The 25643-nt window shown below is 40.4% G+C and overlaps 1 protein-coding gene and 1 long non-coding RNA gene across 5 annotated transcripts in view; one reads left to right on the top strand and one right to left on the bottom strand.

Moving 5' to 3' along the window:
* NAALADL2 (N-acetylated alpha-linked acidic dipeptidase like 2) overlaps positions 1-25643 on the bottom strand; it is a 477589-nt gene that overhangs the window by 341008 nt on the left and 110938 nt on the right. For 2 of the 4 annotated variants that reach the window (XM_063339330.1, XM_063339334.1), the window contains exon 1: positions 22631-22737. The exons of the other annotated variants lie outside the window; for them this stretch is intronic. In XM_063339330.1, the coding sequence (XP_063195400.1) occupies positions 22631-22673 (43 nt within the window). In that variant the 5' untranslated portion in view covers positions 22674-22737. Of the gene's footprint in view, positions 1-22630; positions 22738-25643 lie in introns of those variants that run through there. 4 annotated transcript variants of the gene reach the window in all.
* Positions 3563-8434, top strand: LOC134517922 (uncharacterized). The gene is made up of 3 exons (XR_010071761.1): positions 3563-3956; positions 7517-7658; positions 7815-8434. It is a non-coding gene; the product is annotated as an uncharacterized LOC134517922 (long non-coding RNA).

Raw genomic sequence — 25643 nt, 5'->3', positions numbered from 1 at the left:
TGAAGCTGACCAGTAATAATTACCTCCACAGTTCAGCACACAGGTCTTTCGGTAGCCTTCTATTTCTGCAACCACGGCTACACTTGAATGATGGTTTATAAATTATTTTCTTTTTAACAGATATGACTCTGACCTTTCCATCTTAAACACATACCTGCCTGTACCCACTGTCCTATTCTGTCCTTGAACACCACAATCCGCTTTCATCATAGATTTTAGAGGAAGAAATAAAATTCCTTTCCACTGATGTCCATTACTGTGTAATACACTTCCTGTCATTCTCCATGAATTCACTCCGTGACCACATACAATGCTGCATCCCTACCACCGATGTGAAATAAATAACTATATAAAGCAATAATACTACTTTGTCAAATAATCCTTTACTTAGGTCCCTTTCAACAAGGGAAATACAGAATAAAACGTACAGAGTTACTTGGTTACTTTCTATATTAACGTTTATTTAACCGTCTGAAAAAATGTAATGTAGTTAAATGTAGTCGGAAATCACAGTAACGCCAATATAGCATTAAAACGCCTCAGCGCTCCTTGTTGCGTCCTTCCTCTCACATTGTCTCTAGCAGACAGAGCAAACCTCCCCTCCTCACCCTCTCCAAAACAATGCTATAAGCTTTGATTAGCACTAATAAAAATGCCACCATAATCCAGTTTAGCAATGGAAGAGTTTCAGTGTTGCCGGAAAAGATTCACAACGTGTGCGACAACGACTTGTCTAGGTTCCACACAGATGTGACTAACACATATGAAATGAGTTACAGGAAAATGATAGGAATTAATATACTACTGTAATTTATGCCATTCATTTCCTTTGCATAATGCTGCACCATACCATCCATTAAAATTCATAAAAACAATTCATTGCTTTTTAATTTCTACATATGTATGAGCACTCTTTTGAAATGAAAATTGTTTTCTTATTGACACATTCTTCCATCTTGACAAAAAAAGAAAAATATTGAACACTGGCGGCTAATGACTTCAATATTTTTTGCTGCTATTAATCATACTGGGAATGCCACAAAAATGAAGAGACATTTACCCAAATCCAAAATACAGCAATCAAGTAATTAAGGCACCTAATCCAAAGCCAATAAGTGATATTCCAAGCAGCAAATATGGTGATGTAATTAGAACTGGTTTAGCACCTTTGCCTATAAAGAATATTTGAAAAACAAAATAAAAATTAATGGCAGCCCCAGCTGTTATCATAAACAGAAACAGTACTTTCATTTTAAAAGAAAGCAGATGTATTGTCTTAGGTTCAGAATGCACATCGCATTTCTTGTAATATCCACAATCACTTTATTTAAAGCAGTCAACGTTCTTTGCACGAGTGCGTACGGACGGTAGACATGTGCCCATTCAATGAAGAACTAGAAAGCAACTTAAAATGACTGAACTTCACAAACCACTGTGTCACTTCAACAGACTGATGAAAACTGCAGGAAAAACTCCGCTCTGCCTTGCAAAACAAACACAAAGTTTCAACATCGATGGTGAGAGATTCTCCATCTTTACATGGTAACGCGATAGGTACAGGAACACCCTGACAGAGTAAATTACTTGTGTTCATATTTACATTCATCTAATTATATCCAGCTTGATGCCTGGATGTGTAGGGTATGGCTTTCCTGTTCTTCATTGCATGGAGATTCTATAATTCTGTTAAGAGGAGATGGATACTGGAGATGTACTTCTGAAGATAGCGAGTTGACCCTCAATCCTTTTTTTCAGAGAGCTAGAATCATCGAACGGTTTGGGTTGGAAAGGACCTTAAAGACCATCCAGTGCCACCCCCTGCCCTGGGCAGGGACACCTCCCACCAGCCCAGGTTGCTCCAAGCCCCGTCCAGCCTGGCCTTGAACCCCTCCAGGGATGGGGCAGCCACAGCTTCTCTGGGCAACCTGGGCCAGGGGCTCACCACCCTCACAGTGAAAAAATTTCTTCCCGGTATCTAATCTAAAACTCCCTTCTTCCAGTTTGAAGCCATTTCCCCTTGTCCTATCCCTATATGCCCTTGTAAGAAGTCCCTCCCCAGCTTTCCTGTAGCCCTTTTAGGGACTGGAAGGCGCTCTAAGGTCTCCCTACAGCCTTCTCTTCTCCAAGTCCCTCAGCCTGCCCTCATAGCAGAGGGGCTCCAGCATGGAGAGCAAAAAAGGAAGAAAAGAGTGGAGACACCAACAAAGACCTCAAGTGTAAAATTAGTATTTTTGTGCGTGTTTTAAAGAACAGAAGAGTTAATTTCTCAGCAACTCCATTGATGGAACTAACAAGTTTGGCCTGCTCTCAAGATTTAAAACATCACTGGTGCTCATTAGCTTTTCCCTCCAGCGCCAGCTTTGTAACTGTATTTTGTTATAATGCACTAGACAGAGCCCGGTAATCACAACAATTCAGAGAAACAGTCAAAAATCTACCTCCCTCGCTCACAGCGTGACAGAGCACAGCAATGTGCAGGCCCCGGGCACGTTCTCACGCTGGCAGTATGCTCACCCTGGTTTCAACCCCATGGGGCTCACAAGCGGCACCGCCGCAAGAGCCCCCTGCATCATCTCCAGGGTCCCACCGCTGTCCCCCACACCTACCTGCTGCTTCTACACCCATCGGCTTCCACCACGTATACTTGATTCTGCTTCACTCTAAATATTTATCGTATACCACGTTCTGCTGTATTCTAAATAAATACATAGTTATTACATACCACGTATACCTGATTCTGCTTCATTCCAAATAAATACTTATTTATTCTAAATAAATACTAATTCTAAATACCATTCTAAATAAATACTTATTTAGAAGGGAAGCTCACCAAGACAATAAATGCTTCCCGTTATAGCAGCATGTGGCTTTTAAGAGGACTCAGCACATAATTTAAGTAAGGGTAGATTCTAAAACATGCTATTCTATAAATACAGGTGGCCAAAGTTTTCAAGACAATGCATATGATAAAACCTCACTGCAACTTTGATAAAATACTGGCATTTCCACCCCCAAAACTCCTACAGCACTTGGAAGCTTCCACAACCATTGAGGGAATAAAAACCTGACAACAGCAAGAGTAAAGGAGCGTTTGTTCATTTTACTGGCTTCAAATAAGCACACACATTGTCAGATTGAGTCTGAAATTTTACCCTCCGATCCACACCTTTGAAAAGTTGTCTACGTAAGAAATACTCGAATGCCAAACAGCAAAACAAGTATTTAAAGGGGATTCTTAGACATAAAGTTATTACTAGGATTGTCAGGAGAATAAATCTTTATTTTCAGAGCGATTGTGCATGTTTCCCTTTGCTTCAAGAAAAAGAGGATCATTAACATTTAAATTGAAGTAAATTAGACCAATTTCTACGCTGAACAGCCTGCAAAGCAGGAAACATGATCTAGCATCAAGCAAACTGGCAAATCAAGTCTGTTATCAGCACCTCCTGAATAAAACTCGGTGTAATGTTGTGTACCCAGCACACAATGCGTTTCCCAAGCGAGGAACAAACCACAGTGACCTTTGAACGGTCAAACGGGCATTACAATAGCAACAGCCGAGAGATGCTGGAGTTTGGGGTAACTTTACATCCGCAACGTGTAGGTCCGCACTGACTACATTTTAGGAGTCTTAATAGGTTACCGCATTGTTCGAGTACCATAAAACGGTTCGCTATTTACCAGTATACTTACAGAAGCTGTATGAATCCTAAATCTGATTGAAATTGCAACTCAAGACAAAGAATGAGGGAAGGGTGGTTAAAAAAAAAAAAAAAAAAAAAAAGGATTTCACAGCCTGGCATGGTTTCAATGGAGAGTTACAGGTGCACAACCACCTGCAAGACAAGGCGACTGCTGGATTCTGCACGCACCGGACGGAGCACACTTTCGGAGCCTTAACGCGCCAATGAATTACTGACATGACAACGGACCAACAGATCCCAGCTAAGATCCAGGTATGTCATTTCAGGCTCCACATATAGAAGAAAAATACTCCTTGAGATGACGTACCGGTCCTTCCACAGACGCCACTCAGCTGCAACTCTGTCGCTTGACCACTCTGAGACGCGGTGTCACGTCAACTCTGAGCTGTAACTGCAGGTTGAGTCCCTGTGCTATAATTTCTTCCATGAGCACTTAAAGTGTCTTGGGTAGTATTAGCTCTCTGTTTCTTAACAGGAAGAGAGGAAAAAAAAATGTTTTGGTCTGGCAGAGAGCTAGAAAATACTGATTTTTTTTTTTTTTTTTTTTTTGGTGTTTTTGCTCATAGGATCTTCCCAGTTCTAATTTACACTTTTATTACTGCATCAAAGCAAAACACGCAAAATAAAAGTTGTATGCCAACTGCAGCCAGGTTCATAACGGCTAACACTTCAGAGCCCTAATGAGCGTTTAACGCTTTCCTAATGCAGGCAGTGTACGATAATCATTTTTATAATCGGGTTACGAAGTTTCTGGCTCTTCCTTGCCAAAGCCCCCTCTCTCCTCCCTGCCCTCTAACACCACACGCAGCCACCCGGCCACAAAAGTTAGGAAAGAAAGGGCACAGCAACATCCCTATCGCATAAGTTTAATAAATATATTTCAGTCTTCAAATAATGTTAAGGATCTGCTACTAAAAAATAAAAAAAATACATTTCAAGAGTAAAACTGCAATATGCTTCCATATTTTTAGGCCTGATATTGCCAACAGCAAAATTAAACTGTAAGAAATAATGACAAGCTAAGGCTTAATTATTTTTGGAATATGTGCAACAGTGGAAATACCAATGTAATTATTTTTTTTTCCTATGCTGACATAGTCTAAAAATTAGTTAAGAGAGTATAACCAGATGGGTGAAAACACTCAAATTTCTTTCTATATTGGTGGGGTGACGGGCAAAGAGACCTGGCACAGGCAACCCAGGACAGCGTTTATCATATCATTTGAACGCTATAGTATTTTTTCCCCCCAAGTATTCCATTTCCCAAATGAAAAGTAAAGATTTGGTTTGGGATTAGAAGTGGTTAAAAAAAAAGCAAAAAAACCCAACCACCCACTCCCAAATAAACAAGTATTAGCAGCTCTTCATAATTTTTCCTTCTTGTAGTATTGCACAACTTGGAAACTTCAGACTATTCCAAATATTAATAATTTTGCATAGCTCACAGATATAAGGGCCCACCTGGACAGCAAACGGCATGCAGTCACACGGAGACCGTTCTTAGCACCATTTTAAACAGCAAAGAATTATGAGGAAGGCTTATTTGCTCTCTTTTTCCACATTCGTTAAGCCTTCCATCCTTCAGCAGAAATGCGTGCAGAGGGCGGGAATCTTTACTCCAGCAAAAATCATTTTATTGTTGTTTCTCTTAGAAGTTTTTAATTAGTTTTTCTGAGATTAGTGATCAATTATTGTTTTAAATTTTGCTTTAATTACTGTGACGAAATGAAGAGTGAACCATCCCTCTAACTTCAGCACATGAATAATCCCTGGGCTTCTGCCAAAAAAATCTTAAAATAACATATTCTATTTTTTCCCATGCATGAACGGTTATTAATATTTAAGCGTCTTTGGCAATATAAGCACAGCAAGGAAGTTGGGAGTATATAATATCACCATTGATATTTTGCCTAACACAGAGAAAAAACATTTGCAGCTGTTTGGTCTTGAACAGCAAAAGGAGATAAGTGGCCGACTGCCATTCGGGGTTTGGGGTTTTTTTTGGTTGTTTTAGTGGGGTTTTGTTGTTGTTGGGTTTGGGTTTTGTTTTTTTTTTTTTTTTTTTTTTGGTTGGTTGGTCAGTTTGGGGGTTTTTTTTGTTTTTGTTGTTGTTGGTTTTGTTTGTTTTTTTTTTAAGAACTAGCTGGAAACTTCTATTTCGCAGTTAGCCACGCGAAGTAATTTGACTCAACTCCTAGCCTTCTAGTACAGTAAGTGCAAACCAACAACAATACGAAAAGAGATGTTTCCCAAAACCGTTACTACCAAAATAAACATAGTTTTGCTGGTTAGCGCTAAACAGCAAAATAAGCCCCGCACACCAATGCGGCCGGAGAGCAGGTGCTTTGCTAGATAAGCACAACGCCCCGTGCCAGAGCCGCGTTACCGCAGCTCCTACTTGAAGATTTTGAGATGCCAGTCATTGTGCTCCTGACAAGAGCTGAAATCCCCAGCGGACGGAGCCCGGCATTTCCAGCGCATTTCCATACCCTGTCAGCAGTCGCAGACACTCCTGACAGATCCCTGCTCATCTTTTTAACAGTTCGCTCTTGCTGATTAAATGCAAGGCAGCCAGACAACAACGCAAATTAGTAAGCAGGAAGAATCACTGCAAGTTTGATTCCTTAGGGGAAAGACGAAAATAATTTCAAATAGGAGTATTAAAATAGTTAAAAACACATTTTCGACTATGTCCTAATTTCAATTGATGATAAAAAGACAACAAACTATTTAGAAATATTGAGTTTTGATTTGGGAATGGAAAACATCAATAATGGGCAAAGTCAAAATCTGCAGGAGCTTTTTGCAAAGACTGACCTGATTAAGAAAAGAAAAAAATACTCTAATTCATATGGAATTTAAAAATCTGCCTTTAACGATTTAAGACTAAAAGCTAATGGGAACAAACTTGAGTACAAAAAATGCAATAATTATACAATTATGATGATACAGAAAATGACTAATATGATAACGCTTGGGTTGAACAACAGGATAGGGGATACGCTGCCACAATGGCCTTAGTAAATCAACCATACGCCACTCAAAATTATTTATCTTTGATTTCTTCTCCCTTACCAAGTAAAAGCTCTGCAGAAGCCTCAGCATCACTGACTGCATCTGAAAACATCAGTTACTCTTGCATGAAATTGAACTTTATGAAGAATAGCAAGTTACTGATGATCTTCGAATTTGGAAGCATAATAGAAATGTTTATCTTTATACTTGGCATAATTTAAACATTTATACACTAGTAATTTAAAATGGCTGAAATGCCTCACGGTCACAGGGTTTACAAATGATAAGTGAACAATCCAGTAGCATTTAAAATGCTGCTTTTTCAAACACCCTATCTCAGCGTTCTGCTCCTATTCGATTCTATGGCATATAGGATTTTAATTTTCTCCTATTACAGTAAGCAATCATGCCTCTATCAGTTTTCCATCTTTACGGCAGATGTGCATGTTCAAAAACCTAAACACTAACTTCCCAAACCAAATAGAAAAAATAAAGCCAACAAAAAATGAAAAATCCAGCCATTTTTAGCCATATATACAGCCATATCTCTAGCCACAACTTTGCAGCCCATAAATGTCATAAAAAAATAAAAACCAAGAAAAAAGTTTGCTAAAAACAGTCTGTGCAACAGCAGCATGCAAACACAATAAGTTTTAATTATTTTTTTCATATAAGATCAACTGTAACTTGCCTATTTCCAATGAATCGCCCAGACCTAAATTTAGTATTTATTTATTTACTTTTAAGACTGAACTAGTCAGAACATTACTTATTTTATTTTTTGTTTCCCTGAAAAGCCAGACATGGGTCACTGGACGGACTGGGGGCTCCCTCTTCCAATTTCAAGCAAGACGACGACACAAGATAAAGTGAATTAAATGAAATGCAGACAACTTTTCTGCAGTCTTTAAAATGAAGAATTCAAATCAACTCTGATAGGTAGGATAAATTGGATAAATAGATTTAGTAATGCACGTGTGTTTGTGCTTATTATCCCTATAATCTCTTAAAGTATATGACGGCAACTCAGAAAAAGCTTTAAAGCTTGGGTTTGGTTCAAAACCTCGTTCTTGAATATTTGTGTTTGCTTATCAGGTAAGGATTTCTGTACAGAAAAACAAGATGAGCGGCCTGAAATTTCAGTTGGGCCCATTTCACACCTGGTCAAGAATAACTGGAAGACACCAGCTGGATCTCACCGCCCCCCTCAGACCTGTCTGCACTCGGATGCCGTGCGCAGGAAACCACTGAAGGCAGCCAAGGCCGCAGGCTCCCACAGCCAAAAAAAAAAAAAAAGAAAGAAAAAAAAAATATCACTTCTTCCAAGGTCTGAGTTTTGAAGATTGAGATGTGATTTGGACCAAATTCAATTCCTCAGACTTCACTGGAGATGTGCTGCGAACTGAAGTTACTGCGTCTTTTAAGCCCTGACAAATATCTATACACAGGAGCCTGCTTCATCAGCAATTTTGTTTCCTTTCCCGGGATGTTTAACTCCGCTAAAGAAACTCCATTCCAAGTCTTCAGTATATAGAAAACTCCTATTCATTTGCTCCTGAGGCAGTTCATTTACAAAAGACTTGTGCAAAATTGAACAATAAATTAAATCTGAGTACGAGTTCATGATTGGGTTTAAACAAACATCTGCTTCTGAGACAACAGAAAACCCATTTTATTTTTTAAAAAATCACTTCAGAAATATGAAGGTGATTTCTCCTTCCTGCATCTTTTAGTTTTGCTGTAATTGCAATATTCAATCCAGTTCAAAATAGCTGCAGCTGACACCAAACTAGGAAAAAAAAAAAAGGAACAATCCAAGTTTCTTAAACCCAAAAGCTGACTTTACAAACAGACAAAAGCCAGGTTTTATTGCACTTTATCCCTCGTTTAGTGGGCACACAGCAGTAACCGTACATGCTGCAGAAGTAGACACAGACATTAAATTCAGGATAATGTTTTCTTTTGGTCTAATAAAAATAAGCAGAAATAAAGTTACAATGGACTCTCCTCATTACATAAATAAAATAAACCAGAGAACACAATATCCTACAGCTATGTGCATCTTGACACTAAGATTCCTTTTGGTTTTAGAATCAATTTGATCTTTCTCTTGCTTTTCCATAGACCTAAAGAACACCACCCACCTCTTGGACCCTCACAGACCCTGTTCAGGACAAGCCTCTTGACTAAGCTAGATGATGGGAGAAATAATAAGATTATTGCCACTAACTTCCTAGCTTAGGAGTACAATTACATATTGAAGAGGCCAAAAACCTAACCTCGAAATTTTCCAAGGCTGAATTCAGCAATAAGCCAAGTGTGTAAGCAATCGGGAACTTTAACCACTGCCCTTCCGCGTGCACCCACAGAACGTGTACAACGAGGTGCTGTACAACCTTCCCTCGCCGCTCTACCCGCTTGTCTCCACCGTGATCCGTGGGAAGGGCAAAATTTAACAAAATAAAATTACATGTTGAAGGTGGGCAGAAAATGCGCTTTGCATGGTATTGACTTACAAGCAGCGGCTGTAGGCAGAACAGGATCACGTATTGTGTGCGTACAGACCCCCCCCAACGCAGCCTCCAAGGACGATGGATTTCAAGTCACAGATCAATTAACTCCGGTGCATGTAGAAGCATGCAACTTCGGGGCACAATTTACAGAGATGTAACCTGCGATCTCTAACCTGCAGCTGAAGGGTGCAATGGTAAGAGAAAGACTCGTTCATAGACCCTTGTGATGTCCCTCAAGGACGTGAAGAGCCACCTTCAGCAGAGCCAGGATGTCCATACCTGCTGCTTCCTGACGCTAAGACATCCATGCCAACACTGGAGGATACAGTTTACCCTTAAAAAATACAAAACTGTGAACTTTTACATTTAAGAAAGACTGTGTCTGGGAAAATATCTGACTAATGCAAATTTGGTGGGCTAGCTTAGCATTTCCATTAGTCAACCAAAACCCAAACCACTGTGCTCGATAAATTTCTATTTTCAGGTTTTTGTTTTTTGGTTTTTTTTGGGTTTTTTTTTTGTTTTTTTGTTTTTTTGTTTTTTTTTTTTTAAATAGATTTCTTTTCTGTGGCAAATAGATTTTTTGCGTTATAAAGTGAGTTGTAAACATCATAAAGCAGATTAAACACAACACCAAAGTAACACACAGGGAACCCTACACTTCTAGATCACCTCTGGAGAGTGCTTAGAGACACTCAGTGTGACACAGAGCTTTACAGCATGAGAAAAAATAAGTGTTCATTTAACTGCTTTACACAGGGCACTGAAATAACTAATCCCTCTTTCTCCCAGTACCCCACCCTGAGTCTTCTACATGACATAGGAGGGAGGTAACAGGAGTAGTTACATCAAGACTCACATTTAAACCTGTTTAATAACACTCTTATTAATGCAGTGCCTACAGCGTTTCGGCTGGACAGCCAATTAGCTGTTCGAAAAGTCTGGCTTGAAACAAGAACCATCCTTGGGAAGGTGGAAACTTGCTCCCTGAGTTTAGGTTCCCGTCAGTGCAAAGGAAGATGGGTGGTGCCACCAGCCTTCGTACCTGACCGACACTGCAGAAGGGCTTTCTGAACAAATTACCACATTCTCCGTCTCCCAACCTTCCAGTTTCCATCCTTCATGCTAAGAGTTGTACTCTACCTCTTGATTTTTAACAACTCAGCATGTTCTAAACGCACGTCTTACAAAAGCTTCCTTTTGTGTAAAAGACTTTGGTTTTTTCCGTTTCATTTGAACGCTCTCTTGTGCTGTTATAAATGAGCCAATTAAAACCACAAAGGTACCTGTAAGTAGTCCTTGCCCCTATCGTATTTACCTTTGCTTAGATAAAGTAACTTGAGAATTATTGCCAGAGTTTAACCCGGCAATGCCCACAGAGCTCAGGCAGTTCCGATCTGCCCATCTCAAATGATCATCTAAGGTAAGAAGTGAAGCAAGAGATTTGCACAAAGCAAGACAAGGGAGCAACCCAAGCCCATATTGGTGTTATCTGACCAAAAATTGAAACAAGTCCCCTTCTGTCTCATCCCACCTTAAAACTTTGAGTCTTCAGAGTACAACTCGGCACCTCGCTTTAACGGACACAAGCTACAACTGCCGTCTTTCTCTTCCTACCAAAAAGGAGCCTATCTCCCTGCACGAAAACATCAGAAAATTTAGTGGCAGTCACCTATTGTTAGAACAGACCCCATGTTGCGGCAAACACAAACTCCCTCCAAAGCAAAAGCCAATTAATCGCATGTCTCACACAACCAATTTGTTAAAAACAAACAACAAAAAAAGGAGAAGTTAATTGCATTTTAATGTAAAATCTTTACACCTTTTGCAGATGATTAGGTTATTTCACAGTATATTATAAAACATCTTCTGTTATCATTAAGCGAAAGTTAATGGTTTTCTGGCGTGACGGCTTGAGTGTAGTAGCTGCAGAGACACACCAACATGAATTTTAAGTTGCTGCATATGGCAGCAGTACAAATCTGACCTGCCAGCCAGAAACAATACATGAAAGAGCATATGAAAATTAGAGCTTACATTTTTCAAAGTATTGAGCTTCCCTTCCTCACCAAAATAACTGGCTCAAGACACAGATGGCAGAACTTTTCCGGAGTACGAGGCCCAAATTAAACGGCTAAAGGGTAACTGCAGAGGAGCGAAAAATCAAGGCAGGTCTGGGTTCTCCAACCACTGTAAGTTTTTAGAGAGAGAACTGGGCATTTCAATGGATTTTTTCCCCCTATGAAAAAAGGCACACATTTCACACATTTAATTTTGTTCGAAGAATGAAAACAGACAAAGAAAATAATATATTACTCAAGTAGTACTAGGGTTCTTCAGAGACAACAAAATTGGGGGTGGTTCGGTGTTTTTAATTTTACAGAGAGGGCTCTGCAGTCAGAGGGAGACGCACCTTAGCCCTGCTCCGCAAAAAGAATGCAGATGCAGGTGTTGATTCAGACATTTAGTCTTACATGAAAATATTTAGAGTCAGAACTTGCTACAGAAAGCCTTCCAAAACTGCATCGTTGCTCCGTGTCCTTGAAACGGCCACAGCTGTCTCCCTTACCAAGGTTCATCCCGACAAAATACCCGACACTCACACGACACATTTTGTCTCTGTGTGTTCTTAATAGGCTTCCGTTTACCTGCTGGAGTGCAACCTGTCAGCTTGGCCACCTCGAATGCCTGCAAGCCTCGACAATATTTTTCCTACCCCTTTTCTGAAGGCTAGGCAGAGTAAAGTCAGCAAGAAGGGTTCAAGCATCAATACACCACTGAGATACTCTTACGAGGGAGCAATTCCCTGCCGAAGAGTTGGCACCAGCCACTACAAGTTGCCTCTCGGAAGTCATCTTTGTCCTACTTTGCTTAGTCTACTTATTCAATAAGAGGTCACAGCATCGCCGCAATGCGCGTAAAGTTTGAGAAACTTCAGATGCCATTTGGTACCAGCGCTCACCGCAGGGTGCATGAAGAGAAAAAAGACGAGAATCTAAGTGAAACAAGCAGAAGGGATAGAGGTGCCTCCACCCCTTGCTGAAACATGGAGAAAAGTACAACATTTTTCAAGGGTGTTCCGGGAGTTTCCTTTACCGAGCAGCCTACCCACATGCTATAGCATTGCAAACATCCTTCCTTTTAACATAGATGCATTGACATAGTATTTGGCACTACGATTCAGTTCGTTGTATCTTTTTACCAAACCAACTAAAATAGCACTAATTTGGCACAATTCTCAGGACCACACAAACCACCTCCTTGCTTTACACAACGTAGACATTTGAGAAAAAGCAAACACTTTTTGGTCCCACAGGCACCTACTCAAGAGTCTGAGAGTCTCCATCGCTCTTTGCCATCGCGGTGAGTTGCCCTCGATTGTCCTCCCAACGGCCAGGTCTTTGGAGCTCTCCAACCCATTTTTCCCTCTGTAGCTCCAGTTCTCCTGGAGAGGAAAGACTATCTTCCTCCGTTCACCTCAACAAGAGGGCACCAAGCAGCGTCTCCTCAATTCGGATGTGGCCATTGTGGATGAGGGCAAGGAAAGGGAACTTTATCCTACTCTGCCATACAGGGATCCTTGTACTGAAATTTTAATGAGAGTATATAGCCTGTATTTCCAGTCACCTAAAATGACTCTTTTCGGGAATCACCTCAGTTCTCCCTCTTCTTTCAACTCCAGTCAAACCTCACGAACCGTAAGCAGACATGCCACGAAACAACACATTTGGCTCTAGGCCTTATTACGATTCGAAAGGCAGTCTGCGTGCCCAACGCCGCACTCATTACACACTGTTCTGAAATTCAAACACATTAAAAACCTCTTCCTCCTACTCCAAGACATCCGAGTTAGAGCTCACTGAGCTGAAGAGCAATGCCAGCTTTGCCACTGATCTCCTGTCAGATCACAATTTCAATCTGATTATTTTAAGCCAGACCTAACATTTTTACACTAACACCCGCCATCTAACAGCCCAGGTTCAAGGCAAAAAGTACAGAAATAAGGTTTCAACCTTTGCCTCACCCGGCCCTTGGAAGTGTAATTTTTCCACAACAGAGGAAAGTCAACTGACTTGCAGTTTTAAATGTACCTCTAAGACAAGAAACGTACTGTATACATCAGAGTGTCCCACGGTGAGAAAGGGTCTTTGATAGAATTAGAAATTGCTTTCTTGCATCTCAAATGCAAATTTCTCTGGAGATAGCTCAAAAAATCTGGTAAGAAACAAAAAGCTCTTCAGCAATAAAATATTTTTAGTACGTAAACAAACCAAAATATTCTCATTTGCATATGGTACATCTTCATCTCTGCTGACATTTTTTATTTTTATCCTATATGACAATGCTACTCACAAACTAAATAACCAAAAAAAGCAGGCAACATTTCTGAAGCCAGATGTTGAAGATCAATAGCTATTTCCCAAAGTTTATGGCATAATTAAAATTTGTAACAGGAATAATTTTCTTTTCAACCCCTCAGGCTAAGCCTAGAATTATTGACTAAGTCAAAGTTATGTAGTGTAGCATTTTTTATTATGTTTATGGATAATATAAAGGATTTTATGGTTTTTAACATGTAATCTGTTAAGTATAGAAACAGTAAATAGGAAAAATTCTTGATATCAGCAAAGCGAGAGTTATAAACATTTTGTTATTTAGGTATGTAGAGGACATGGGTTTGTATAATTATCTAGTAGTTAACGACCAGCTACGCTTACAGTTTACAGGTGGGTGGCCAGAATGCCCATGAATTAACCGAGAACTGAATTTACAGTCCCGTAGAGCTCAATGGCCACGAAGCCTTTGTCCCAGGGAGGGCGTGCAAGGCACCAGAGTCCTCTACACTGCCAAAAGTACCATGGAGTAATATAGTATCTGTAATTTCATGTACTAGAATAGCGGAATAGTTTTATATCTATAAGCCAAACAGTCCACGTAGTCCTTCTTCCACCGAAGGCACACTGAGAAGAGACCTGAAGAGAGAAAGGAGAGCAAAGGAGAAGAGCGTGCAGTTGATGGAGGACATCTACCCATCACCTCCATGAGGAGAGTGAAAAAACCATTCTGCTGCACGACCAACATCGCCGTGATTTGGGTTTACTGTAACTCTCAGACTTTCAGGTCAAATATACTCAGTTTAGGAGTGAAGAGATGTATATTTGTTTCCTGTCAGCCCTAAAAACTCGGCCTCGGGCAGTGGAAGTCTAACTGGATTGTTTCTTGCTCCTGTGCCTCAATCAATGCTAATAACAACACAGGCCAAATTAATCTGATACTCTGATACCAGTGCAACCCCATTACTTTCATCGTGTTTTCACAAATAAAATATAACTAGAAAGTTGGTAAACATTTCTGCTGATGAAGCACAAGAGCAAATACAGTCTGACTCAGCCCCTCCTTGCAGCACTAGCAGCAATAAAATGTGGAAAACTTAATTGTGTTATGAAGGCATACAAAGCTGAGCTTACACAGACAGCAGAAATGCCACTTTTATACAGGCACTATTTGAAGAAAAAGATGTATATACAAATTGACAAAGCCAGCTATTATAAAACTATGCACAGCACTACAGATTCACAGTCACATTCAGGCTAAAAATCTCAGCTCCGCTTTCTATAACTGCTCCTACAGGGATGGATTTAGTTAACTTTAGGTTATGCTTTTTATTCTCCTGAATGATACGAAGGTCTTCAGTATATTACCAAAATATAACCAGAAATGTGAAACTGGAAAAAGGCAGAAGCAGCTGCGGCACCACTCTGCAAGCGTGGACCCTTAGTACCAATGCAGGTCCAAAAGGTGCCCTGTGGCTCTGCACCAACTGAAACAGGGCCCTGAGGTAAATATGAAAGTGGACTCAAAAAAAACCCCAAGAAATTAAGAATTTGAGTAAAAAGCTCCAGCACTACTATACAGAACGCACACATCTTTCTTGAGAGAGAAGAACATGTGTCATGGTTTTGGCTGGGATGAAGTTGACTTTCTTGCTGGTAGCTGGTGTGGTGCTACGTGTTGGCTTTGGGATGAGAGCAGTGTTGATGGCACACTGGTGCTTTGGGTTGTTGTTAAGTTCTCAAGGGTTTTTCTGCTCCTCACCCCACCAGCGAGTAGGCTGGGAGGGCACAAGAAGTTGGGAGGAGACACAGCTGGGACAGCTGTCCCCAACTGACCAAAGGAATATTCTATACCATGATTTCACACTCAGCATAAAAAGCTGGGGAAGAAGAAGGGAGGGGGGAACATTCTGTGTGATGGTGTTTGTCCTCCCAAGTCACCATTACGCGTGATGGAGCCCTGCTCTCCTGGAGATGGCTGAACACCCGCCCACGGGAAGCAGTGAATGAATTCCTTGTTCTGCTTTGCTTGCACGCACAGCTTTTGCTTTCCTTATTGAACTGTCTTTATCTCAATCCACAAGGTTTTTCTTACTTTTAATCTTCCAATTCTCCTCCCCATCCAAACCGGGGGGCCGGGGGGAGGAGTGAGTGAACGGCCCCATGGTCCTAGTTCGCAGCTGGGACTAAACCATGACAACACGAGAAGTCTCCTCAGAGCTAGCCACGGGTTGCCAATGGTTCCTAACTACTTCCCTGATGCAGACCAAGTTAATCTTTCTCATTTCTCTCAGTGCTGCAAATGCAAAAGGAACAGTTGTGTAGTTATTGTTCCCAGTTCGATAAATTCCACAGCCAGGAGATTTCCTAAAAACTGTTGTAACTATGATATAGACATTAAATACATCTGAACTACTTCTTTACAGAGGTTTGTTGTTGGTTCTATTTTTTCTCTGAAATAATGAGAGCTAAAAAAATACCGTAAGAGGTAATGAAATCACAGTATTTCTGACAAACGTGTGCTCTTTAGCAAACCAGGCAGCATTTTCTTCTGTAAGTGTGGACATGTCCACACTTCCTCAGGGTTGCGCAGCTTTCTGTGTAATTAAAAATTAATCTTAGGATATGAAGAAGTGAAGTCACTGAAAAGTAATTAAACTTGTTTGCTCCCTCTCCTCTATACCTAAGACGTATCTTCAGCTACATTTACAGCTACATAAACCAACTGATCTCTGATAAAGTGTTTTGGAAAAATATGCTTCCAGAAGAACATCCAAAATACACAAAATTTGCCTCAACATTCTCAAGTTCTTCTGACAGAGACAGCACAACTGTAGAAGCCTCGTTGCCTCAGTAATTAAGGCTAAAATAGCCAACCCACCCACAACTTCCGTACATGTGCTAAATTTTAACTACTTGTCATGACCAGGGCAGCTCGCAATAACCATTGAAACCCGTATGACAAAAGCAACATCACTAAGAGAGTGCAGAAGTCTTTGCACGGTGCGCTTCACCTCTTTTCAAGGCATGTGCACTTGCCGTGACATAAAACACTTTCTGCGTCTATCGCGTTTTGTTTGAATGCCGTCACAGTGTGCTCTCAGTTTAACAACTCATACATAGTTTCAGAAGCGTAAATTCAAAGAGAATGCCTTCTCCCCCTCACAGCCTGCTTGGCCTTACGATTAGAAACATGTGAGTGCCATGGAAAATTATTCAAACGCTCATTAAAAGTTCCTTCCGCTAATATAGAGTTGCTTCATACACCTCGGGATATATGATACGTGCTAACATATAGATTAGGACAATCTGGAAATGCATAGAGTCACCCTGAACAACTAAGAACAGCAGGAGAACTAAGAAAGTCTCCAGATTTGAACACATCCCCAATGACCTGTTTCAAATTCTTTAAAATTCACTACCTACTACACGGGAGTGCGATGTTGCACAGCTGCTGCGCCACTACCCTTTTTATTTGGCCTAGATGTCCTAGGTAACTTATTTCTCCTACTGGCTTGAATCCAACTTAAATAACAGTGACAATGGCACAGAGAAAACAACCCAAGAACAAAAGACACCCAACACGATCACTGAGAAGTAGGAATTCTTCCAGCAATGCCTACTTTATCCTACTTTTTCATCATTACTTGAAGCATACTATATTACAATGTAACATTACTCCATTAGTCACGCAATGTCTAAATCTAGCAGAATATTAGGAATATTCTAAGTTTGAAGGGACTAATTAAGAGACCAGGCCGGGTGGGTGGGTGTCAAATAAAACAAACCCCCAAAAAACCAACAGTACACTTCGAAAAAGATTCTAAATACCCTGATCACGATGATATTGCAATCAAGAAAGGCAACCTTGCTTGTCTTTATAAAGCACATCTCAACAACTCGCTGCAAGACAGGACGCTGTTTAGGATACTGTCCCAGCATTATACCGCCTCATTTGTGGTGGAGATGCTGTTTTTTCAAGCAAAGGAAAAAGACAAATAAAATAAACCCCTTCACCACCAACAACCTTTTCCACCAGGACCATGGAACACAATCCCTGTATAGAGGTGGAAAAAAATTCCAGCCACTTCCAGAAAACTTCCAGTACTTGAAGGAGGAGGAAAGAGAGACCTTGGCAGGACCTTCTATGAATGCAGAGCACTCTTTAGATTATGAATTAGTGTCACATCTGCATAAGAACTTTATCTAAACCTTGGTTTCTTCTGCCTGAATTGCTAAAACCACATTGATATTCCCTCTGCGTCAACCTCAGTTCTTTACTTTTCTCCACTGAGTGGCATACTTCAGAGAAAAGAGGTACGGCAGCAGCCAAGATAAATATAACGCTTACTCCACACCCTGAAGAATGACATACCGGGGGAAAAACTGACAACTTTTGGAAAAATATGCTTCCAGAAGAACATCCAAAATACCTGAATCTGATAGACCCTACTGCCGACAAGAGCTTATTTCTGCATTTGGTGTAATTTCAAAGTTTGAAGTAGCTTTATGATCAAGATTATGAGGAAAAGTTTTTGGACACTTTGCAAACATCATCCTTTTACTATACATCTACTACATTTTCAATTTCAGTTCTATTTATTGCATCAAGATGTTGCTATCTTGTTTCATTTTCAGGCATATATATTAGGATGCAATCATCTGCAACATACCTCTAAGAACCGGAAAGGATTATAACAGCAAAACAACAATAATACGAAGCAGATTGGGAGCTGGGAGTCTTGGGCGTGATATCCAGTTCTGCGGTGGATTCTCACCAATGGGGAGAAATTCACTGTTATCGTGCTTCAATTTCTGCAGTTTTGTCAGTTTTAATATGCTTACGTTAAGTGAGGATATTTCTGTAGAACTGAAATCCCAAACCTTGATTGATGAGCACATAGAAACTGGGAAATCAAGCTTAAAAAAAATAAATAAATAAAAACAGCCTACCTGTAATAAAAGTTAAAAGCACCTGAAAAACGTTGGAATGACCTACACTGAAGTCAAATGTGTTCTGTGCTGATCCAGCTGCTGATGGCTCTGCAGGACTATTTGAATCTCGTATTTTTCACAGCACCAGGACAGTGATCAGAACATACTTCTCCAGCTCTCTAGATTCACCACTTTGAAACGAAAGTCAAAAATCTACAGGAGGCAGCATAAAATGAATTATTTTAAATTACCCATTGTTACTGTACCTGGTTGGTGAATAGAGCCAATCTGTGTAAGAAAAGCTGTCACAGGAAACCCTCACTATTATTATTCAAAAAGACCCAAGAAGGGACCCAATGATGTTCTGCTAATCATTGGCCAGCGAGCAAACAGGCACTCTATTCTGAGGACTCAGGTCATGGAACGCAAAGTGGGGAGAAAGCAGTTTTACAATGGAATTTCAGAGTTACCACCTCGTGTTAGAGAACCCCAGTTAATAACTGCAGCTGATTACAGCATTCATTAGCATTATTCAGAGTCCTGCTCAAAAAACACACACCTGAAAGACGACCGTCCTTCATATAGCGAAGCAAGAAAGGTAGACCTGGTGGCCAAGAAGCCCGCTCTCATTAAGAAAGGGAAGCTTGAGACTGAAAAGACACCGTTCCGCAATTCACTTTCAGGACATTATGGCTGTAGTTCCTACTGGCCCACACAAGCATGCCGTCGTCTTCTGTATGTAAGCTCTTGATATCTTCCTGTCACCCTTCTCAGCAAAAAATAGTAGTTGCTTCTTTTAGACCTGGTCTGTAAATGTTTCATGTGACTGCATATATATTGATCTAAAAATCGACATCAGAACACAAGAAGAAACCCTAAGGAACACACACTTCTGAGCTGATCCAAAGCCCAGATTAATTATGGAAGGGATCTGAACTTGCTGGGAATTATTTTAAGAAATATTATACTTATTTAATCATATGCTTATATTAAGGATACATATAATTAAACCCTTTATAAAAATGCTTTACATATGCTAATAAACAGCACATAAGGGAGCCCTGAAAAAAAAACAAATTTTTGTGGGTAGTATATTAATAACACTCCTCTCGTTCTTACTCTCTTACTGTGCCTCCTGAAAACTGAAATAAGCTGCTTTAACTTGAACTTGGCAATTTAACTCTGTCCTCTGTGGGTCAGAGAGGCGAGCACATATTTACACACACTTAGCAAGCAAGTAAAACTACTATGATCATCCAGCAACACAATACAGTGTAAAACCAATTACAACTCATGTACGATATCATAAAATTAAAATATACAGTAATTACATCTTTTGGGGCTAATATTGTCACACTCCGCAGTAAACAGTACTTAATTCGCAGGAAGACTGAAAACAACAACTCATGTGAAGGAATGGATCTTCATTCTAAAAGCAAAAAACCCAACAATAAAACCAAAAAAAGCCCAAACCACAGAAATACAAGATATTCCTCAGTTAGTTGCAGCGCATTTTTGAAGGGCCCTGAGTGCGCTCGCTTGAATGAGGAATCAATTCACGGCTGGCAGTCAAAGCCCTATTGTTCTGGGCTTTGCTCCTTTCAGTTGTCACACCCAGGCTGCGAACCTCCGTAGAAACGAAGGTCTGAAGCATTTACAGAAGCAGCAGAATAACAACGGAACCGAACCAAGAGCTATTTTATTCTCTGAGCTTACTGTACGCGGTGCAAAACAAAACTGCCATGACGGCAGAGTGACCTTATATTTACTGATTGACCAGATGGCGAGAATTACTGACTGATGGAAGCCCCGAGCCGCCTTCACCATCTGACGGCTGTTTGGTGAAATCAAATAAAGGTCTCTGCGTAGTCTTTAGTGCGCAAACCTAATCATCACTAGACCATTATGCTGTGCCCTTAGAAGAAAATGCTGCAGGGAAAGGCAAGGAGTGAACAGGACCGAAAGCCTCGGATCCTCAAAAAGGGGGTTTTCACAGCAGAACTGAGACACGTGGGAACAGCACAGCAAGGAGCTTTGTGCACCGGCTGCCCAGGCCCTATCTCTTTTCCTAATGAATAAGTGAAGCCAGCCTCCAGGGCTGTCAATCTGGCACCTTTAGTAACTTATACAAGTGCAAAGCTCTCTAAAAATAAATAACATAAAAAGAAATGCAAGTTCTCTCACTAGCAGTGGTTTTGACAGGTATCTTGAGTAATGTTAATTTTTCCACCTTTTTTTTTTTTTCCCCGCCCTTAAAAAAAAAATACCAGCCGAATCACCAATTATTTTGGACAGTTTCTAAAAACAAGCACACATGGAAATAGCCCAGTACATCAGATTGATGGCAACTGAAAAAAATTATACTGGGGGGGTGTGTGTTTGCATGTGCGTACAGACAGAACATTTTGATTTTAAAAAAATGGTGCAGCCCTAATTCTTGTCCCATTTCCACTAATGCAAATCAAGAGAAATTCCATTTGACTAAGCTCACTTACGCTAACGGAGAAGAGGCACAAATTAAGTCAGAATCACAATCATGTTTCCCAAAAGACGTCTATAAAATACAGCAGGCCTGAAATTGTCTTACATCAGTTTTATCAATACGATTTTATTACCCGCAGTGAACTAGCTCATCACTTACAGCGTGAAAAATAAGATCAAAATTAGGCTGGATATATTTCTGAACAGCAAACCCTTGTAAGCTCAAGTCAGATCCTGAATGAAGAGAGAGAAGAACGAAACAATACCAATGTTCTCACTGCCACGCCAGGAATGGTGTTTAGACCCGTACACTACTGAACGTTACTGTTGGTTTTTTCAAAATTAAGTTCTGGATCAAAATTGAATTTGCTAGTGTATGTTTTCTGTGCAGTACGTACATACTTATTATCACACACCAAAAAAAAGCAGCGTAACAGATGTTCACCGTGAACAGAAATCTGCTCTGGCATTAACAGAGTTATTCCCAGTTAAAATAGGTCCGAGACACATGTTTGAATCCCAGTATAACACGCTTGCGTGTATATAAAGAATAACTTCAGGGGGAAAAAAACAGTAATACAGCTTCTCAGTGACTAGAAAGTTACTGTTTCAGCTCTCAGAAACCCATTTGCAAATTTTCCAATAGCTTGAGGATTCTTGCAAAACCCAAAATAGATACAAAGCTTTATCCCTTGCTGGTACGGAAAGCATGAGAAACAGGCCAGGACGAGACTGGTAAAGTCAAGCAAAAGAAAAGCACAGGTTGAATGTCCAGGGAAAAAAAACACTGAATGCTAAGAAGATAAAATAATGGAATAATTCTGCAGGAAGATAATATTTCCTGGGACGTTAAAACTGTCTGTTGGAAGAAAAAAGGGCTACTGGGAAAACATTCTTTCTCAAAGCAAAAACTTGACATTAATGTTGCAAAAGAAGGACTAAGCAAGATTTATGGACTGTTGTGTTCAGGCTTCTACTGAAAATTTAAAACACCTAGGACAGAATACTCTGTTCTTACAGTCACACGAGTGCTTTAAGGGCTATTCTGCATGCACGTGGTGGTGTTACCTTAGCGCAGCCCACAGAAGAGAAAAAAAAAAAAAAAAGCAACAACCTGAATAAGCCACGAATGCAAAACAGAGAGAATATCCTTCATCTTTATGCATCTGCCATACCCTGCTCCCATGCAACAGGTACTCAACTTGGGCAAAACAGGTGTGCAAAGCATTCCCCATCCAAAAAATATTTGCAGAACATGAAACTAAGCTACAGAACCGTAACCTCAACATCCACAGATCACCTTAAGTTTAAAGCAACCTTTGTTGACAATACAGTGTGAAATAACTACACGATCTTATCAGACTTTCCTTTACCCTCTTAAAACTCATGCAGCCTTGTGTTGTGTTTTTTTTTGTTGTTGTTGTTGTTTTGTTTTTTTGTTTTTTTTTTTTTTAGAAACCAGCATATTGCAGAGATGAGGGATGCGGATTTCCTCCTTTCCCCAGAACACAGGCAAAAACACGTCCCCTCGCGTGGACGCACAGCACAGGCTGCAACAGCCGACAGCGAAACAAGCTCCTACACGCAGGGACTGACAATGCCCCAAACTTCCAAACGGCGCAGCGTCCGGCAGGTCGCACGTGCTTACCTTGCTGGGACGGACTCGGGACGCTAGATTCATTCTCCCCCATTTCTAGCAAACGACAAACTCCCCCCGTTAGGAGTCAAGCCGTTTTATCACGTTGACTTGGTTGCCGTGCAAGTTTTGACCTCCTGACTTCCGGCTGCAGCGCGGTAACCATATACCTGACTTTCTTCTGTGAATAATTAGCACCCTGCTTCCTGAGCTACCTGGGCTTGCCTGACCTGTTTCTCTATAAACTGACATCATATCCTTTGATCTCCTTCGATTACCATGTGCTTCGGGCAAGGCTGCTTTGTCTCCTCTTGGACTCTCCCCCCTTTCCTTTCGCTTTCACGCAGACAGCAAATCTGAAGAACATTCCTCTTTCCAGCAGGTGTTTGAGTCAACATGCCAACAGAGAGTTTGCAACTGATGTTAGAGATACTCTGAATTTGCATGTCATAGGAAAACTAAACGATAACTCTCGAGCCAACCTCTGTGGGAAGGGAACTCTGCAGCCCCAGCTCTCCACCAGGGAGCAGGACGATGGCCGCAGCTGCGCTGCCCCTCGGCAAAAGCTCTGCAGAGAACCCAAAGCCTTCGCCCCAAACCCACCCTTCCCCTCTTTCACACCTCCAAGAAAACACTTTACTTGAACACCATCATTTTGAGATTGTTTTAACTGTGTAACAGAAAAGGCTTAAAAACAAACCAAAAGGTTATTTTTCTTCTCTTCCCCTGCTTCTCCAGCACAAAGACACAAACTATTAAAATAATCTTATCCAGACAGACTTCAGATTGAGTTCTAAGGAAATATTTGCTCTTTTCTGCTGTGAAATCAAATAACAGGTGTCTGATATATTTGTGATCAATTTGTTGAACAAGTACACCTGCCTGCCTACAAAGTTCGGGGCGGGGGGGTTTTGTAACATTTACATTTGCAACTGCCAATGACAAAAATCAAAGAAACAGCACTATTTTATAGGAACAAATAATGACAAACTAAAAGAGCTCAGTCACAATGTTAACCTTCATCTACATTACATTAAAAATGGTCTAATCGATAGCATTAGAAATTGTTTTAATCCACTAGAAAGTAAGTCTATTTTGAAAACTAAACGGTCTTGTCTTTTTCTTCCTTTTTTTTTTTTTTAAAGTATAGAAACAATTATTTATTAGAACAGAAAAACAGGAAAAAATTGAAGATAGTTTTTCAAGATAATTCAGGCTAGGTAAAATGTACCTTTTAAAGTAGAATTTCTGAAACAAACTATGCTCATTCAAACAAAAGTCTTACTTAGGAATAAGAACGTCCCCAGAGACAGTAACACTCCTCAAGTTAATCATCACATGGGCAGAAGTAAAAAAAAAAAAATAAAAAAAAATTATATCCTTTAGTGATTCATTGTCAACTTTTTCTGCGTACACCAGGCACCTTCTCAGCCACGCACGCAACGAGCTTTTAGCCAAGCTAAAGCATCTGAGTTTTGCTCGTGACGGTAAATCAGACATCCCAAACCTCAATCACCTGAGCAGGGAATTCCAAAAGAACTTCTCGCTTGGTTCACAAAAATGAAGGAGTTTACAAGGAAAAACTTCATGCTTTACTCTTGCTTGATTATCACATTCGTCGGGTTAATCGACTGTTCCCCAGTCAGAAAAGGCTCTTTATCACAAAAGTAAAGAGAAAAACAAAATGAACTTTTATGTTTGTAAAACAAGCCTTTCATTATTTTATTTCCATTAGTTTACATTAAGCTTTTGCTAAATTTTTTCCCTATAATCCTCAATCTCAGCTCACAGCCCAAAATTCGCAGTCCGTGGTTCCTGGACTTCACCAGGCTCATCCCTCCCGGAATCCCAGTTTGCTGTCCGTGACCAGTTCAGAGTCAGCACAGGGGGTGAGACTCCAGCAGACGCCTGGGGAATCTCCCCAGCAGACACCCAGCGACTTCCAGTTCCAATGCTGAACATCATCTCAAATAAATTTACTAGGTTTCCACTGGAAAGTATGAAGGAAACTTTCAACTGAAACATGGGTTTAGCAGATGGAGATCTTTTTCAGCTCGGTTCTAACACAGCTTCCTCTACTTAAGGACGGAGACTAAATTCGGATATTTTTGTGTGCAGAGAAATGCACAATAAGAACTTTGCTGGCTTTGTGATTACTTCAAAGAGTGACAAACCTCAGTGGCTTTTCCTGAAAGTATCCAGCAGTACAGTTAGTGACGTGAGCACGCAAGAGCAGATACTGAGACTTTATTCAAGGGTCTGACTATGCCTATTCCTGCTTTTCCCACAGGTCCCTAATACAAGAGGAGATCGGCACCAGCTTCCTGAAGCTCAAAGCTGACTAACCTCACCTAACACAGGAGAAGGAAGAATATCTGGAGACTGATCTTTCTTTATCTCAGCTCTCAAACAAGGCCACTACGGCAAGTGCACCCTTTACTATGAGTTTGTTTTGGGAACCGATACCTTGGTTGGATGTATTCCTTCCTGGGGACAGTGGAGAAGCCCATACGGAAACTCCTCCTTGACCGTCAAACTTGGGAACGCCAAGATTTAGTGCTGAGTTTCTATATTCAAGCAAGCTTGAGTTGTTCTATATTTAAAAGACAAAATTAAGAAAAAGAAATTTATTTATTAATGAAGTTCTGCAGAGCTAAGCAGAATACATATTTGCAAATTAACTGATGAGACAGAATCATCTAAAGCATTTCTGCCCTCTCCAAACACAAACTGTCCATCTCTTGAAAGACACAAATCCTTAAACATCCTACATTATTGTAACTTCTAAACATGGGAGAAATCATAATGATTAGTTTTTACCTTAAACACTGTATACCGTGAGGTTCTCCCCCACATAGAGCGCGCTACTAATTCCAAAGAAAACAGAAGTCTAAGGCAACAAAAATAACTCTTCTTCTTAGCTGCTGAGTACCAACACTTTCCTTAAAGGGTACGATTCTCATTTGAGGCTTTTAGCACCTACCAAAGTTATTTTGTAGTTTAAGTTCTAGCATTTTCTCACATC

Source organism: Chroicocephalus ridibundus, chromosome 6 (assembly GCF_963924245.1).
Source record: "Chroicocephalus ridibundus chromosome 6, bChrRid1.1, whole genome shotgun sequence".
Classification (NCBI taxonomy): Eukaryota; Metazoa; Chordata; class Aves; order Charadriiformes; family Laridae; genus Chroicocephalus; species Chroicocephalus ridibundus.
Note: the sequence above shows the minus strand (reverse complement) of the source record. Positions and strands in the feature narration are given on the sequence as shown.